This window comes from Amblyraja radiata, chromosome 28, assembly GCF_010909765.2.
Source record: "Amblyraja radiata isolate CabotCenter1 chromosome 28, sAmbRad1.1.pri, whole genome shotgun sequence".
In the NCBI taxonomy this organism is placed as follows: domain Eukaryota; kingdom Metazoa; phylum Chordata; class Chondrichthyes; order Rajiformes; family Rajidae; genus Amblyraja; species Amblyraja radiata.
The window spans coordinates 14,747,019-14,765,475 of record NC_045983.1 but is presented as its reverse complement, the minus strand read 5'-3'; the positions used below and the strand labels follow the sequence as shown (position 1 = coordinate 14,765,475).

Genomic DNA, 18,457 nt, shown 5'->3' with positions numbered 1-18,457 from the left:
CAGCCACATGCCAATCCAACTCAATTTACAAATTCGCAGATGATACCACCATAGTGGGTCGGATATCAACTAATGATGAGACAGAGTACAGGAAGGAGATTGAGAAACTCGTAACTTGGTGCCAACAAAATAATCTCTCCATCAATGTCAGCAAGACAAAAGAAGATTGTGATCTGCTTGAGGAATCAAAGTGGCACACACACACACACGCACACACACACACTGTACATCGAGGGCACCGAAGTAGAGATCGTTGAAAGCTTCAAGTTCTTAGGAATAAATATCATGGTCAATTTGCCCTAGACCAGCCACATGGACAAGAAAGCACACCAACGCCTTTACTTTCTTAGAAGGCTTAGGAAGTTCGGCCTGTCCTCAACTATCCTCACCAACATCTACAGATGAGCCGTTGAAAACATTTTACTGGGATGAGTCACAGCAAGGTTTGGGGACAGCTCCATCTAAGACCGCAACAAATTGCAGAGTGTTGTGGACGCAGCCCAGACCATCACGCAAACCAACCTCCCTTCCATTGACTCCATCTACGCTTCCCACTGCCTCAACAAGGCCAGTAGCATAATCACTACCTCTTGTCACCTCTCCCATCTAGCAGGAGGTACAGAAGTTTGAAAACGCATAACTCCAGATTCAGGGACAGTTTCTTTCCAGCTGTTATCAGGCAACTGAACCATCCTCTCACCAGCTAGAGAGCGGTCCTGAACTCCCATCTACCTCATTGGAGACCATCTGACTATCTTTAATCAGCCTTTATTGGACCATGTTTTGCACTAAACATTATACCCTTTATCCTGTATCCTGTACACTGTGGACGGCTCGATTGTAATCATGTACAGTCTTTTCACTGACCGGATAGCACGGAACAAAAACTTTTCACTGCACCTCGGTACAGGTGACAATAATAATAATCTAAACTAAGGAGGAAGTGGGAATGAGCAAACAGCAAAGAATGAGGGGATTCCTGACTAAGGGCGGCACAGTGGTGCAGCTGGCAGAGCTGCAGTCTCTCAGCACCAGAGACCCAGGTTCGATTCTGACCTCGGGTGCTGTCCGTGTGGAGTTTGCATGTTCTCCCTGTGGCCATGTGGATTTCCTCTGGCACCCGCATCCCAAAGATGTACGGGTTTGTAGGTTAATTGGCCTCTGTAAATTGCCCCTATTGGAAGTTGGTCAGGCCTGTTTCCACGCTGTATCTCTAAACTCTATATAAGAGCAAGCAGGAGTCTGCTGGTTGCAATGTGTGGGAGAGACCGAGGGAGAGTGGATACAACTGAAGTGTGCCACCGTTGCATTTGGCATCAATGGCAACCTTCACACAGCTCAAGGAGAAAGGCTGAACCCGTCCCTCTCCAGATCTGGCTCACGCTCCATGGGAGCACATGGTGCTGCACTCACACCCAGAACCGCTCTCTTGCCTGGGGCCAAATAACCAGCGGCCCCCTCTCACCCGGGACCAACTACCCGGGGCCGAAATCCTCCCCTCGCCAGGGCCCAAGCATCAAGGCCCAGAGAGCACTCTAACCCGCACCAATTCTCCCCGGGGATCCTCACCATCCAGATCTCACCCGCGCTGCCTCCAGCTCTGTGCAGAGTGCAGGGGTGAGCGATGTGTCAGTGGGATATACGAGAATCTCAGGTCCTTCTCGTGAACAAGCTCTGTCATTGTCATACACAGCAGCTTTTGTCCGCAGCTCAGGCACTGATGGGAGATTGAGTTATGCAGATTGGCTCCTGAATAATTCAGGGCAACTGTTTACCTGCTGCTGCCGCCAGCGAGGACAGGGTCAGCAGACTCTTGTCAATTGTCAAGGTGCATCATGTTGGGTCATCTCGGTCAAAACACAAAGTGCTGGAGGAACTCAGCTGGTCAGGCAGCATCCGCACTGGGAATGAACAGGCAACACTTTAGGTCAAGACCCATCTTCAGACTGATGGAATGGGGTGGGGGAGCTAGAAAGGAAAGTTGGGTGCGGGACAAAGCTGGCAAGTGATGGGTGGCACGTGGTTGAAGAGCAGAGGGAGAAAGGATCTCGCTGAAGATCGGTCCCAGAGAGAAGAACTTTTTTCAAAGTCGCCATACTTGTTTGAAGTTAGAAGAAGGAATGCAGGTGGAAAGGGAGGGGGCGGGGAGAAATAGGTGAGTGACCTAATGCGGCAGAGAGGAGGGGGGGGGAGCGAGGAGGGAGGAGGTGTTATGTAAGGGAAGAAGGGAGATCTTGTGATCTCGCCAGAGGTGATGAAATCGGAAATAGTCTGGGTGAAGATGTCCTGGTGTTCGACTATGGGGTCATGGTCAAGGGGCGGGGATGAGAAAGGAGCCGAAAGTTGGCGCGTCATCTCAGCGCTCTCATTTACTTCTTTACTTGAAACTGAAATCCAACTACAATCTTCAAGCCCGGAAGGAACTTTACAATTAAATTTTTCATTTTGTCTACTAGCGTAGTACCAATTAAAAATGAAGTCGTATGCAGGTCCCAACTTTACAAAAGCCCGACTTATTTACAGGTTGTACATACGATCGAGCAGTTGGGAGACAGGTGGTTTGCGGGACTGCAGGCATCTTCACACAGAGAGTTGTGGGTCTGTGGAATTAGCTGCCGCGGAGGGCGGTGGAGGCTGGTTCTCTGGATGCTTTCAAGAGAGAGCTAGATAGGGCTCTTAAAGATAGCGGAGTCAGGGGATATGGGGAGAAGGCAGGAACGGGGTACTGATTGGGGATGATCAGCCATGATCACATTGAATGGCGGTGCTGGCTCGAAGGGCCGAATGGCCTACTCCTGCACTTATTGTCTATTGTCTATTCTGCCGTGTGAAAGCTTTGAGCCGGACAGCTCACAGGAACATAACCCTGTGCAAGGCGAGGAGCAGTACCTTCCCTTCAATCAAAGCTCACATATCTTATCGTGTGTACTGAAATGCAGCAAAAAACTTTGTTTTACAAAATTTCAACGTAGAAATGAAGTCATACATAATTGCAATCAAAAACAATACGCAAATACAACTGGTTGCGCAAAGAGAAAGGACGCAGAGTGCAGAATATCATGTTAAAGCTACAGAGAAAATACAGATTGAAAAGTGTCAGAGCCACAACTAGGTGGGTTGAGAGAAGAGGAATGCATCCTTAGCTCTAGATTTATTGATTAGTACGGGTGTCAGAGGTTTATGGGGAGAAGGCAGGAGAATGGGGAGTTAGGAGGGAAAGATAGATCAGGCATGATTAAATGGCATAGTAGTCTTGATGGGCCGAATGGCCTAATTCCGCTCCTATCACTTATGATCTTATGAGAGGTCCATTCAAGAGCGGAGAAGAAGCTGATCTTGAACCTGGTGGTTCGTGCTTTCAAGATTTTGTATCTTCTGCCCGACAGGAGAGGGAAAAGGAAGAATAACCAGAGCCTGAATATTCCTTGACTATGTTGGCTGCTTTCCCGAGGCAGTGTGAAACAGCGTGAAGCATAGATGGAGTCAACGGAGGGAGGATGGTCTGTGTTATGGACTGGACTGCATTCATAACTCTCTTTTGGGCACAGAAATTGCCAAATCAAGCTGTGATGCACCTGGATAAGATACTTTCTATGTGTGCACTCCGAGGTCAGTGGTGAGATATCCGAATGCTGGAGCCGGAGTTAGTGAGAGCAGCTCGCAGGCACATCTCACATTGCGGCATCTCGATGAGAGGAGGCCACTCAGCCTCTCTAGCTTGTGTACTACATTCCAATCAATCACAGCTCAGCCTTTGCTCCACATCCCCTGATAACCAAATCCAGAGAAGGATATTCCTGCCTATACCAGCACTGGGGAGAGACTCTGAGGATGAAGAAGCTGAGTTTGGTGAGGGAATGGAGAGACTTGAGAACAACTCCTCACAGCAGGCAAGACTGAAAGAAACGGAGCACATCGGGAGGAACTATTTCCAGTTGAGGAGGGTGGTTGAGCAGAGACGGGGACTGAAGGGGATCGGCAGAAATTCCAGAGGGAGAGGAGGAGAACGTTCTATCATAAAGACACTATGATCAGGAAGGTGCTGCTGAAAAGGCGGTAGGAAGAGATTCAATGGGGACTTTCAGAAGAAACTGAGTGGGGAAATCTATAGGGAGTAAGATTAATTCGAGAGCTTTTTCACAAAGGTAAGACAAGGTTGATGGGCCAAATGGACTTCCAGCATTGGATCAACCACAAATTTGCAATGGATGCCCAGAATCTACCAGCCTTTGAAGAGGCAGCTGATATGGATAAATCCCATACTTGTGGGGCCGTCTGTGGGGCTTCCTCAGCACTGACCTCCACTGCAGGCAAGTACCCAAAGTGTTATACGACGCCTCTAGCACATGGCCTAAGGGTTTCAAAGGGTATCTGGGTGTAGACTCAAAATCCAGCTAAAGGATCAATGAGAGTTAACCATACTGAAACTGTCTGCAGTACCATAACATCAAAATGACCGAAAACCTCTGAAAACCGGCATAACTGCAGCGCATTTTGAAGTTTAGTCACTGGTCTGTGTATGAATCGCAGCAACCAATTTGCCCAGATCAAGCTCCCACTAACAGTAAAGTGCCTGTGACCAGATAACCCAGTTACTATATGTGGGTCAAGTGACAGAGGAAACCTGGGCTCCAGTGTTACTGAGCCTTCCCACAGAGCACACACAAAGGTCAGGTCCACACATCACAATCTCATGTTTTCACAATCAATGCACCCTCTCTGCCCCGGCGACAGGCGCAAGGAAATGGAATCTTTCAGAGATAGGAAACGGGATTAATTTCCGATTTTCTGGGGAAAACATGCCAAGAAAATAAAATGATTACATCCACTTCCTGAGGAGTGGGAAGGCCTCTGTCCAAGTCTTAGTCATTGCCCCTGCTCTCCAATCGTGGCAATCCAGCATAGGTCACACAGAGTGAAGCTCCCTCTACGCCGACCTGTCACACACTCACTGGGTCAGACACTGAGGGAAGCTCCCTCCGCACTGCCCCATCTCACACTCTCGGGGGTTAGACGCAGACCAAAGGTCCCAACTACACCATAGATCACATATTGCCAGGGTCAGACAAAGAATGAAATTCAATCTACACTGTCTCATCACACATGCCGAGTGTCACTCAGAGTGAAGTTCCATCTACAGTGCCCCATCACCACTCTTGTGGTCAGACAGAGTGAAGCTCCCTCTCACAGGCCCAGGGTCAGACCCAGAGCAGATCTCCCGCTACTCTCTGCCAACAGTGAGCTTGGCGCCCTCTGCTGTATTTGGGCAACACTTCTGGTGGGAACTGAATTATTTTCAGTTTCATGTCAGACGGGCCCTTGTAGTTGGCTGCAGTTTGAGACGGTTGGCTGGTGCCGTTGGGCAACGTTTGGAGCTCCAATGGGTCAGGGAGCCGGCAGCTTTGTCTCCACTCCCTGCCTGACTGCTACAGCACCAGCAGCTTCTCATTCCACAAACTCACCTGCGCCTCCATGGCAGCTGCCTTCTCCGATCCAGCCCCGCGCTTCTGATCACAACCTTTGCACACACGTCATCAGTTGCTTGGGCCACAGTACAATCCAGACACAGATCATGTGGAGCAGAGTCGCTGTGCAAACAGGCAGAGTAAACAGGAGCTCTGGCTGAGGAGCGGATCCTGGCCCTTCCCTGCTGGCATAGAGTGGGCAGTGGATGGAGCACCCTGCAGGCCGGTCCCTCACCGCCTCAGCGCACCAAACACCGCCCGCAAACACTGAAGATCACCGTCACTGCAGTGACCTGGGAAAACAACAGCTAAATTCTGCACAGCCAGCTGCCGCAGAGTACCCCATCGGCCAGGGCTACAGAACGCGGCAGGTAGTACTGGAACTGTGATGGTGAGCGGAGAGACGGACAAAGCAGCTGAAGGGATGGCAACGCAGTAAAAGCTCGGCGCACTCCCACGGATCACTCGCCATCCTTCCCCCAGCCAATGGGCAGGCAGGACCTTTACCCAGATTCCAGGGACAAACAGTGTTCCCTTTCAGCCCAGCCCGAGCAGACACCAAAGCACTCATTCTAGAGCCAAGGCTTTGCAGAGTGTGCACTTAACCTCATGTGTACCGATCCCAGGAATCCCCAATCCCACCCCCTGCCAACCCTCCGCAGGGCCCACACTACTCACTGAATATGCTAGCCACCGAGATCTGGTAGTGCTGCTGCCTCACAGCGCTTGACACCCGGGTTCAATCCTGACCTTGGGTGCTGTTTGTGTGGAGTTTGCACGTTCTCCCTACTGGCGCGTGGGTTTCCTTCGGGTGCTCCAGTTTCCTCACACATCCCAAAGGCTCGTGGGTTGGTAGGTTAATTGGCCTCTGTGATGTGCAGGGAGCGGGTGAGAAAACGTGATAACATAGAACGCGCGTGAATGGGTGACAGGTAGCTATGCTGGACTTGGCGGGCTAAAGGGCCTATCTCCACTGCGGTATCTTTCAATCTATCAAACCGCAATTTACAAGTACAATGATCACTGGAGCAGCAGGAGAGGTTCATCACCATCCTGGGCCACTGCAGTGAGGCAGCAGCAGAGAATCTGCCATTCCATAGGACCTGTCCACAGACCTTCACGGGTGCTCCCAGAATGATTCACAGCCAATGCATCACACTGCGTTGTCACATCACAGACATATAGTCGCAGCTGTAATGTCAGGAAGGTGGCAGGGACATGGGAGGATCCCGCATTGTCATGATCACTTAAACACAGGTTCTGGGGGAGGAAGGATGCCCCTCTGCTTTAAAATACCTGCCCTCATCTTATCTTCATGCAACAGTATAGCGCACACTCCTACCATCTCTCCGCACCACCCTTCATATGGCTCAACACTCTCCCCTTCCCCGGACCACCGCTCCCCTTACTCCGCAGCCTGGTACTCCCTGCACACTGCTCCTCCTGCCAGCCACTGTTCCCTCAGGAGCATTCCCCGAGCAACATAGCACCCTGCCACGTTCCCTCTGGACCAGCCTGTCGGAGGCACAGCACTCACTCTACACATCGGCGGCGCACCCTCCATCCACTCCACGCGCCCTCAGCACCGCTCCGCCAGCGACACAGTGTGCCCCACCTTCCCCACACTGCCAGTCACACACAGCAGGCGGGGGGGGGGGGGGGTGGAATGTGGGGAGGTCTTCCTTCAGAGTCGCCTAAAGCAGGCAGGGCAAGGCCTACCCCTCTAGTCGCCCACAGCAGGCAGGCAGGCAGGCAGGGGGGAATGAGGAATGGACTACCCTCAGATTCACACATCGCAGGCAGGGGGAGGCTGAGTGAGGCCCGGCCCTTCATTCACACACAGCTGCCTTACTCAGCTCCTCCAGTACAGACACTGCAGTAAATATTAGCTCCCCGGACACCCAGTAATGAGCTGTGATTAATGCTGGGGAGCTGGAGGCTTCTCTGCTGTTTATTTAATCAATTCATTCCCATGTTGGCTTCCCACTTAACGGAAGCTGCCACCATGCTCACCAGCCATTGCCGCCTATGCCCCAGCCTCCCTTCGCCCAAGAAGGGTGCGTGGGGGGCACCCTGGACTCCCCATGCCCAGGGAGGGAGGGTGGGTGGAGGTCACCCTGGCCTCCCATCAGCCAGGGCTTGAGTCAAATAAGCTGAAGGCTATTAGAAGGGCCTTCATCCACCTGGGAAGCTGAGATTTGTCATGCACTCATAGAATAGAACATAAAACAGTACATAGACACAAAATGCTAGAGTAACTCAGCGAACTTGGGTCTCTGGCGCTTTAATGCAGCAACTCTACCGCTGCGCCACCGTGCCACACGTTTCTCCTGTTTAATTACCCCTGTCTATCTGCGTGATATCTACTTGGACTGCCTGACCTTGATCTGACCCACTGTCTCTGGGGAAAGTTAGATCTGTTGACTGCATTATAGAACATTATTGCAGGGGAATAGGCCCTTCGGCCCACAATCTCCATGTTGAATACGGTGTACAATTAAACTAGTCTCCTCTGTCTGCACATGATCCATATTGATTGATTGATTGATTATACCTTTAATAATCCTTTACAGGAAATTACAGTGCCACGACAGCTTCAAGACAGACATAACACCACACATTTCCTCAAATAGCTTCCATACTTAACAAGTTAAAATACAATGAATGAAAAAAAGTGCAGATATTTATGCGCATTATATAACCTTATAGCAGCTGGTATACAAGACTTCCTATGTCTCTCAGTTTTGCACATTGGTGCAATCAGTCTCTGACTGAAGATGCTGCTCTTGATCACCTTCAGGGCATGGAGTGGGTGAGTGGGGTTGGTCATTATTGAACCCAGTTTGTTCAGAGTTCTGGCCTCTGCCACCTGCTGGACCGTTAGTTGCTCAGCCCCGACCACTGAGCCGGCCTTCCTGATCAGCTTGTCCAGTCTGTTTTTGTCCGCTATGCGGGCGCCATCTCCCCAACAGGCCACAGCAAAAAACAGAGCACTGGCCACCACTGAATGGTAGACACTGCACAGCAGGGGTTGGCAGATGTTGAATGACCTTAGCCTCCTTAAAAAATACAGTCGACTTTGTCCCTTCCTGTACACCGCCTCCATATGACTCTTCCAGTCCAGCTCACTGTCAAGCTGCACACCAAGGTACCTGTGGTTGGCGACCACCTCCACCTCAGTGCCCCTGATGGTGATTGGTGTTGGTTGAGTCCTCCTCCTCCCCCTCCTGAAATCCACAACTATCTCCTTCGATTTTGTGGTGTTAAGATGGAGGTTATTGTGTGCACTCCACTCCACAAAGTTGTTTATTGTATCTCTATATTCCTCCTCATTGCCCCCTTTGATGAGGCCGACAACAGCTGTGTCATCCGAAAATTTCTGCAAAAAGCAGCTGTTGGTGTTATATTGGAGATCCGCTGTGTAGATGGCAAACAGGAATGGAGCCAGCACAGTTCCTTGTGGAGCCCGTGCTGCTCAGGATGGTGCTTGAGACATTGTTCTGTAGGCGCACGTACTGTGGTCTGAGGGAAAGGTAATCCAAACACCACAGTACCAGTGATGGATCCACTTTCATCTTCTCCATCTTCTCCCCTAGCAGTCGGGGCTGAATTGTGTTAAAGGCGCTTGAGAAGTCAAAAAATGTAATCCTTACAGATGCATCAGTAGTGTCCAAATGTGTGTACACCCTCTGCAGCATGTAAATGAGGGCATCATCGACACTGATGTTAGGCTGATATGCAAACTGTAAAGGATCCATTTGAGTTGACACACTAGTCCTGATGTAGGAAAGGACAAGTCTCTCAAATGTCTTCATAATATGTGAAGTGAGCGCTACTGGTCTGTAGTCATTGTGGTGAGTGGGATGGGTCTTCTTTGGGACAGGTACCAGGCAAGATGTTTTCCACAGCCTTGGAACCTTCTGTAGACGCAAGCTCAGGTTGAACAGGTGTGTTAGAATACCACACAGCTCTGAAGAGCAGGTCCATCCCTCCATATCCACGTGTCTACCAGAAGCCTCTTAAACATCACTATGGCATCTGCCTCCGCCACTAGGCAGTGCATCCGAAACAACCAACACTCTCTATAAAATACTAGTGCCACACATCTGGTTTTAACTTTGCCCCTTTTGCCTTAACGCTCTGCCCCACAAGTATTTGATATTTACACCTCAGATAATGCTTTACAAAGTAGAAATGCTGGGAGAACTCAGTAGGTCAGGCAGCATCCGTGGAAAGAACATCACCACATGCTGGAAGTGATGGGTCCTCGTTGTACCTAGCTGACAATTTATCCTCGGCTGTGCCCAGTCCCCCCCCCCCGGCGTGGAGCCAACCGAGCCACCACACGCTCGCACACACTCCAACACCGGCTCTGCAGAATATCTTTGCCACGAGTGACATATGGTTATGTTAATTTACACATTGTCCTTCTATCCAAGCACACATGTCTTTTGATTAAACATGGACAGTTGCAAGTGTTCCCACATGTGTACGGGGAACAGAGGTGGGCAGAAGCGTGATGGCGCAAGGTTCTAGCCCAGCACAGGCAGCCGAGCGAATCTCTGTGAGATATTCACTGCCTGCTCGTGCCTGGGAACCTCGACCACTGGAGGCTTACATCCCACATCCTAATCCCGGATTATTCCCAAAAGGCCGAGTGAATAGGTTGCACAGTTCTTTGTTTGCCTGGGGTGTGTCCCTACAAAACAACAGAGGGCAGTTTGAGCTGCAGATCTCTGGAGCAGGAAGCCCTGTACACTGCCTGACGGAGCACTAAAGCCAGAACAGGTCCAGGCCCTGCTCCTTGGCAGCCCTGTAACCGACAGGTTGCTCTAACTCCCAGTGTCTGAACCAAAGGCCCAGGCACAGTGAGGCCACTCTCTCCCTGTCACCTAACGGACTAGCTCATCCTCCACTCCCTTTTCCAACACTAACCCCACATATTATCACAGAGTTATGCAGACAAAACATTTTCAGCAACTCATCTGCAACCTTACTACCAGATAGTCTTGCTTTCAAACCACCCACTATAACATAACCCGACACAGGGATGCGTGAGGCATGGCGAACGGCTGTGAGAAATGAACAATCCCTCCTTGGTTAAGCAGGTTGTCAGGAAAGGTCTGCGAGTAGGAACGTGGTAGCGGAGGACTCTCAGGGCTTTGAACTGTGCCCAGTAATGCTCGAAGATCAACTTGGTGAAAGGCATGTTGTTGGTCTCCCAGTACAATGAGACATCTGTGAATGACGTCGCTGCCTCTGTGTGTGCCAGTGGGCACACTGAAGCTCGGTGTGCTAAACACTAAAACTGTGGCAAACAACTGCAATCCAAGGTCCTTCAACACCAGACACCGAGGGTCAGGGTCTGGTGTAACACCCTCACCCTGTTGAATGAGTCAACTAATGTCTGGACCTAACAACACAATGTCAAGAAATCCATGCATTGTTTTGCCTTTCTTGTATGTATTCTTTATGAAAAAAGTTTATTTTTGAAATATAAATAAAGCACATGGACACAGTACTTGGACACAGTACTATTCACACATGGACACAGTGTGCAACCCCAGTGGAGAGGGGTTGCACACCTCAGCACAGGCAGTTACTTCTGACACTGACATTTCTGTAAGTTGCTGCAAGTTCCTTGACAGGACATTATCAAGCACAATACTGAAGAAGGGTCTCGACCAGAAACATCACCCATTCCTTCTCTCGAAAGATGCTGCCTGTCCCGCTGGGTTACTCCAGCATTTTGTGTCTACCCACCACTTCATGAACTCACTGTGAATTAGCCACAGGGTGGAGCAGAGCTGATATTCACATTCGCATTCACACTTATTAGGGCTGGTCAGTGTGTGATCACACATTGCTGACATTTGGTTATCACACATTGCTGCTTATATCAATTACAGAGATAAGCCATTACTATTTCCAGATTATATAGGCCAAACTCATCAACAATCAAGAAAGTACATCCTTCATGAAAACCAGAAGTGCTGGAAATACTCAACAGTCAGTAAGTAGGTCAGGCAGCATCCGTGGAGAGAGACACTGTGAGATAATTACAGGCTGGATATTTTTCTTGCCTCACCATACTGAATGCTACTGAAGATAAACATTAACCAGTTTTTCCTCTGCTCCTGAACCTGCCATGCTATCACAGCCATCTCGGTTTTAGAAACTCATAAGTGATAGGAGCAAAATTAGGCCATTTGGCCCATCAAGTCTACTCCTGCATTCAATCATGGCTGATCCATCTCTCCCTCTCAATCCCATTCTCCTGCCTTCTCCCAATAAACCCTGACACCCTTACTAATCAAGAATCTATCTACATCTGCATTGACTGCCTCCACAGCCTTCTGTGGGAATTAATTCCACAGGTTCATCACCCTCTGACTAAAGAAATTCTCCTCATCTTCCTAAAGGAATGTCGTTTTATTCTGAGGGTATGACCTCTGGTCCTAAACTTTCCCACTAGTGGAAACATCCAGCATAGAAGCATAGAAAGTGGAAGAAACAGCAAGATTCTCAGCCCTTCGAGCCTGCTCCACCAGGACTGCTCATTCATTTCAGTCCCCTGCTCCAATCCTCTCCCCAGATCACTTGAACCCTTTAGCATTAAGAAAGATATAGACCTCTTACATTAATACACAGAGTTCTCTGTGGTGAAGAAGTCTACAGGTTCACCATAGGCTAGGTCTGATTTCCATTTCCACTCTTTTGCTACTGAAGTACATTTGCAGTGTGTTCATCTGTGCAATGTAAAAAAAGCATAGCAGCCATTCTACACACAGTATGTGGAGTCTTTGGAAGAGGATGCAGAATGGTGGTTGTATTAGAGGGCATCAGCTATAAGGAGAGGTTGAACAAATTTGGATTAGGTGTCTATGGAATATCGGAAGTTGATGGGAGAAGTATATAAAATAACGATAGGCATAGAAAGACAGTCAGAATCTTTTTCCCTGGGTGGAAATGTCAAAGACCAGAGAGCATAGGTTTAAGATGAGAGGAACAGAGTTTAAAGGAGATGTGCAGAGCCAGAGAGTGGTGGGTGCCTGAAATGCACTGCCAGGGGTGGTGGAGAATGGGTGGTGGCGGTAGACACAATTGTGCATTTCAGAGGCTTTTGGACAGGCACATGGATATGCAGGTAATGAAGGGATTATGGATCCTGCGCAGAGTAAATGAGTTTAACTTAGCATCATGTTTGGCACAGACATTGTGGGCCCAAGGGCCTTTTCCTGTACTGTACTGTTCTGTTCGTAAACAGCAGTAAGATCATTTGTTATCTGTGCCAACGAATCATATTCCTAACAACTGACAATGTGAATCAATCCTCCCAAAGTCCTTGCTATCCAGCAGTGAGAATCCTCTGTCAGTGCATGCGGCACCCTAGTCACCAACAGGACACAGATTTCCAGATAATCTTTTGCAAAAACATTGAATACAGAGCAGCAAGAAGACTAACTTTCCCCCAAGTTAGTGCAATGGGAATGTTAGCCCCACTTGACATCACATCCAATTAATCTCATCCAAAAGACATCGCCTCCGACAGACCTACATCACATCCCCACTGACATGGCACCATGCCCTCAGCACTGACTCTTCAACAGGGCAGCACTACCCCAGCACTGAGTGGTGGCTTGGATTGTGTAGTAAACCACAATGTTAAACTCCAAGCCATTTGAACTTGCACTGAGCTGACGTCAGCACTTCCAGGCATCGGGGTTAAGTAATACGGTTATTAATTTAATGAATTTATTGATCGTTATATCTCACTGTGTGTACAGCATTTACAGGCCTGTTAAGCTGCTGCAAGTAAGAATTTCATTGTTCCATTGTCTGTGTATATGATAATTAAACACTCTTGTGATGAGTCAGAGATGGTCATAGTGTTATCAGCATGGAAACAGGCGCTACAGCCCAACCAAGATGCCTACCTCAGCTAGTTCCATATCCCTGAAACCTTTACCATTCATGGGGCCGCACGGGGTAGTGTTAGTGCACGGGGTAGTGTTAGTGCACGGGGTAGTGTTGGTGCACGGGGTAGTGTTAGTGCACGGGGTGATTGCTGGTTAGCACGGGCTCGGTTGGCCAAAGGGCCTGTTCCCACGCTGTATCTCTAAACTAAATGAAACTCATGTACCTGTCCCAATGTCTATTGCACTTCTGTGACCAACTTGACTTTTCCCTTGGTGCTTCCCACACATCTCAAAAGACATGCTGAAGGGTTAATTGGCCACTTAACAACCGCAAAGGCAAAAAAAAATAAAAAGGGGATTTGAAGGTCATGTGTGTGGGCATAAGTTGCAGGGACACAGGGGAATATGGAGAAGTGGAAATGATGGGATTGCTCCCTGGAGCCTGAACTCAGCGGACCAAAGGGCTTCCTTCTGTGTTGATGTAAGTCAGACAAAAATCCATATTAAAGGTTTTAGAAAGCTAAAGGAAGGGACTGAATCCTGTTGGTAACAGTTGGGTGCTGGGTGAACTGACTCATTGATGAATAGCAAGGACTTTGGAAGGAATGTTTCATGCTATATGTTGTTAGGAATCAGAACCTCTGGCACAGGTATTAATCACAGGATGCTTACAGCATGGAAGGAGACCTTTCATCACATCATTTCCTAACATCTCCTCATCTCCTTTCAATACTCATGCAGCCAGCCTGTAAACATTATAATTGAATCTGCCTTTACTATACCACTGGCCGTGCACTCCACACCCTAAACATTTGCTGCATTAATATAATTTTTTTTAAATACTTATCCCTGTGTTCTTAGGCCAATCACCTTAATTCTGTGCATCCCCCCCTCCCCCCTATTCTTGACATCTCCAACAATGAGAACTGTTTCTCTTCGCACCTGACCTGACATGGCTCCAAATCCACCACAACCTTGTGTTTCAAGAACGGTTTCTCTAGCCCCTGTTAAAATCCCCGCAATCCTTCTGCACCCACTGGAAAGTATTATCTCTCTACACCATCGTCTATATCTTTTGTTTCCCTTATCCCTAACCAGTCTGAAGAAGGGTCTCGACCCAAAACATCACCCATTCCTTCTCTCCAGAGATGCTGCCTGTCCCGCTGAGTTACTCCAGTCTTTTGTGTCTATCTAAAGTATTCACCGTATTATTTCTCCCAGTGTCTGGTGTTCAGAAGTGAACACCATGCTGCAGCTGTGGTCAAACCAGTGTCTGCCAAGAAGCTAAGAGACACAAAAATGCTGGAGAAACTCAGTGGGTGCAGCAGCATCTATGGAGCGAAGGAAATAGGCAACGTTTCGGGCCAAAACCCTTCTTCAGACTGAAGAAGGGTTTCGGCCCGAAACATTGTCTATCAAGAAGCTCACTCTTGTACTCTGTGCCTCCATCTACAAGTCGGAATCCTACCTTTTCAACCTGCTGTGGCTCTTCTAATGAACTATTGCACTTCTAATGCAAATATAAGGACATAGAAATGGATTCAGTAGTAGGTCACTTAGTCGTCTGGCCATGGCGGATCTTTTACCTCAATGCCACTTTTCTGCACTACCCCCCAATCCCTTTCATTCCATACTATTTTCCCCATATCTCTCTGTTCTTGTTCCCCTTTTACAATGGAACCCTCCAGTGCCTATTGCCTCTCCATATTCTTCCACTCAAAAAAAAAACTTTGTATTTCTGAGCATCTGCCATCTCCCTGTCTACAATGCCAATCTTTATGAAGTCTAGTAGTATGCTCCTAATTCATTACGCCTCCACGTTTAGTATCATCTACAGATTTGGAAATTGTGCTCAGCATACCATATCCGTGAAGGGAAACAGTTGCTAACCCACAGTAACTTCACTGTACACACCCCACTGGTTCAAAATAACAGAAAAGAAGAAAATGTAGAATGGACAGAATAGTAGGGTTACTAATTACTTGCAATCCAAAAGGTTACACTGGTCGAAGGGTCTGCATGGTCACCCATCCACAGATCCAGTATGCCTGTCAACCTGATGATTAAACTCCTGAACCACATCCACCTAATCACCCTGCCCTGGAAATCAGACTGGTATGAATTGATCCTAAAAGAAAAAATATCCAGAATTCGCCAGACATATACCCCATGTACCCCAGACGTGAAAGGACAAAGCATCAGGGGGGGTCTTGACAAAGATTGCAACCCGAAGCAGCCCTCTATATCCATGCTGCCCGTTTCCACTATTCAACACCATTCATTTTTGCCTCAAGTATTGGTTAAACACTTATTTACACAGCTGCTGCCTCACAGCGCCAGAACGCGGGTTTAATCCTGACCTCGGTTGCTGTCTGTGGAAATTGCAAGTTCTCCCTGTGACCGAATAGGTTTCCACCGGGTGCTCCGGTTTCCTCCCACGGACGTGCGGGTTTGTAGCTTAATTGGAATCTGTAAATTGCCCCTAATTTGTAGGGAGTGGATGAGAAAGTGGGGTAACATGGAACATGTGTGAACGGGTGATCGATGGCCGATGTGGACTCGGTGGGCTAAAGGGGTTGCTTCCATGCTCTATCTCTTAAATAAATGAAACTACAAGAGTTAAAAGTAATTGTTAAAGTGCAAGAACTTTTGAAGTTATAAAATATAAACAACATAATATCTCAGAGAATCAGCAAGCAGTCAATGAGAATTCAGCAGCTGACAACCATACACAGTCCAAGGACAACATTTGCTACATAGACGCTACTTTCAGAAGCTTGAGACATATTTTCAATTATTCTTGCAATGCAGCAAATGTTTGGGTGAATATGTCACGGTCAAATGTCAAAAAACATATATTAAAAGTTCAAAATAGACTAAGTGTAGAATGCGCGTTGGAGCAAGCATGGTGGTTGGGACGCAAGGTGCTCCCTCACCATAAAATATACTTTGCTCACCATGATGCCAGTCTCTCTCTTTAGGCCCTCCCTACTCGGCTACAGTTCCGCCCTGAGCATAGATACAACGTGAGTGGGTGAATCAAATCACCAAGACCGACTGTGTCCCACCCCTCGTGTACACTCATTCATACATTCATTCATTCATTTCACAATCACATCCTCACCTTGACCTCACCCTCACCCTCTCCTCATCGCAGTAAACCTCCACTCAACGACCTCTGCCCAGAGCAGCAACCTCAACGACTTCCTCTCCCTACAATCCGTATCCCCACACTAACCCAAGGGCTCTGAACAGGCAGTGTCCACTCCCCATCACAGAACCAGTTTAAAGTATTTGGAGGAGGTAGGATCCGTTTCTCGGTTGTTGGGGAGATCCCCTGCACAACGGTGTGGGGGATAACCCATGGTCTGATCACTGCTTAAAGAATTCACTTCACTGCAGTAGCTGGATTTTCTGTTTGGTGTTCAAGGCTTAAGGAGAGTTATTTTGTTCGACACTGAAAACTTTCTCTTTAGTGACAGAACTATTCACGCTGTGTCTCTTCCCCCGTCTGTCTTCCTGTCCAAGGATGTAATTACTTCCAAAAGAACTGAGTCTGAAGATATTTAGCTGTCCCCACGCTGACCAGATGCTGTGATCTAGCTGAAACTCACAGACCGTAAAATCAATGGCACTGGCATCCTGGAGACAGTGATACCAGAGACAGTACCCTCCCGCCACTCCTTTAAACCTGCTGCCAGTAAAGGCTGGCACCCCTCCTCTCGAACACTGGGAGAATCTTTCGGCGCCTGCTCCTCTCCGACCAGAGGCCAGTGCTAACATTTCGTACAGATCCCGCTGGACGGATCGTTTCTCACATGCAGAAGGGGTGGGCAACCTACACGGCGCTGTGTGAGGAAGCCCGGGGCAGGTTGAGAAATCACCACATACGCTCGCACAATGCATACTTACCGGGCACACTTGGCTGGGTTACAGCGTTCCTGAGCAGGCAGCTCTCTGTGAAATGCCAGGCTGAGGGGTGGGTGGGGGAGGGAGAGATGGGCAGGACTGCGGGTCCTCCGACCATCCAGGGCAAGTATCTGAGCCCGGGACACACCTTCCCAGCACAATGACCTTGCAACAGGAAGAGCTCTCTGCCAGTCACAGCCGGCGCGCCAATGAGGTAACGTCAGGGGGAACGTCAGGGGGAACCCGAGGGAATTCCCGGGTGGGTTTGTGGCAATTCCGAGTTGGTGGGCGGGCGGTGGGAGTAGGGTCTGGTGCTGGAGCTCGCGGCGCCGGTCCCGGGACCCTCTCAGCCCGGTTCATTAACGTGTGGCCGCCCGGCTCCTGCCGCCTCGGCCGAGTGGAGGCCGCATGAATCCCCTCGCTCCCCCCCGCCACCGAAAAAAGGATCCTATTTAAAGAGTGGAGCGGTGATACGGATCGGAGAGTGCGGAATCGAGGGTGGATGTCGAGCGGAGAGGGTGGGGAAACAACGAGCTACGAGGGGGGGGGTTTGGGGGGGTTGAAGCCATTGAAGCCAGCATCTGCTGGCAATTTTTCTTTCCCACCCTTGAAGGCTTATCCACAGCCACGTTGCGTTTCGTTATCTAGGGCCCTCTGAAAGTAGGCAGGGCGTAAAGCGGGGTCCCGGTAACACTTAATTTCTAACACTACTTGCTGTCGGGACCGGAGCCTCAAGACCGCACCGAGAGCTACCTGTGCGCGGCGCCGGCCCAACAAGGCACATGGACAAGGCGAGGAAGTACACTAGGCCATTCAGCCTTAAAGCCCGCTGGGGATCAAAGATAGCAGATGCCACAGAGAACAGTGAATCGCCGCGGAAATTCCGATGTTTATCAACGCCCGCACATGAATTGATATTATTGGCAATTTCACTGGGAATACAGAGGTCACCCTCAGTTTTGTATGTTGTGATTAAAGCTTGAATATATTTAAAAAAATAGACGCAGGAAATATAAAAAATGGTGGAAATACTCTACAGGTTCGACAGCACCTGTGGAACGAGAAACAGTTAATGTCTCAGGTCAAAAAAACGTCTTCACAACCGGGGAAAACCCGTTTGTCAAGATCGCAGAGAAGGGAGTGGGTGGAGCAAATGAATGTGCA

General features: G+C 48.9%; 1 protein-coding gene across 2 annotated transcripts in view; it reads right to left on the bottom strand.

Annotated features, from left to right (window-relative positions):
- The window catches only part of LOC116988883 (unconventional myosin-Ic-like), a 55,845-nt gene extending 38,373 nt beyond the window's left edge, over window positions 1-17,472 (bottom strand). Inside the window, exon 1 of one of the 2 annotated variants that reach the window (XM_033045887.1) lies at window positions 17,297-17,472. Coding sequence is in view for 1 of the 2 variants with exons in the window: in XM_033045886.1 (XP_032901777.1) it covers window positions 5,463-5,474 (12 nt within the window). In the remaining variant the exon portion in view is untranslated. Of the gene's footprint in view, window positions 1-5,462; window positions 5,890-17,296 lie in introns of those variants that run through there. The other variant, XM_033045886.1, reaches the window with a different exon arrangement.
- Between the last annotated feature and the right edge of the window lie 985 nt (window positions 17,473-18,457).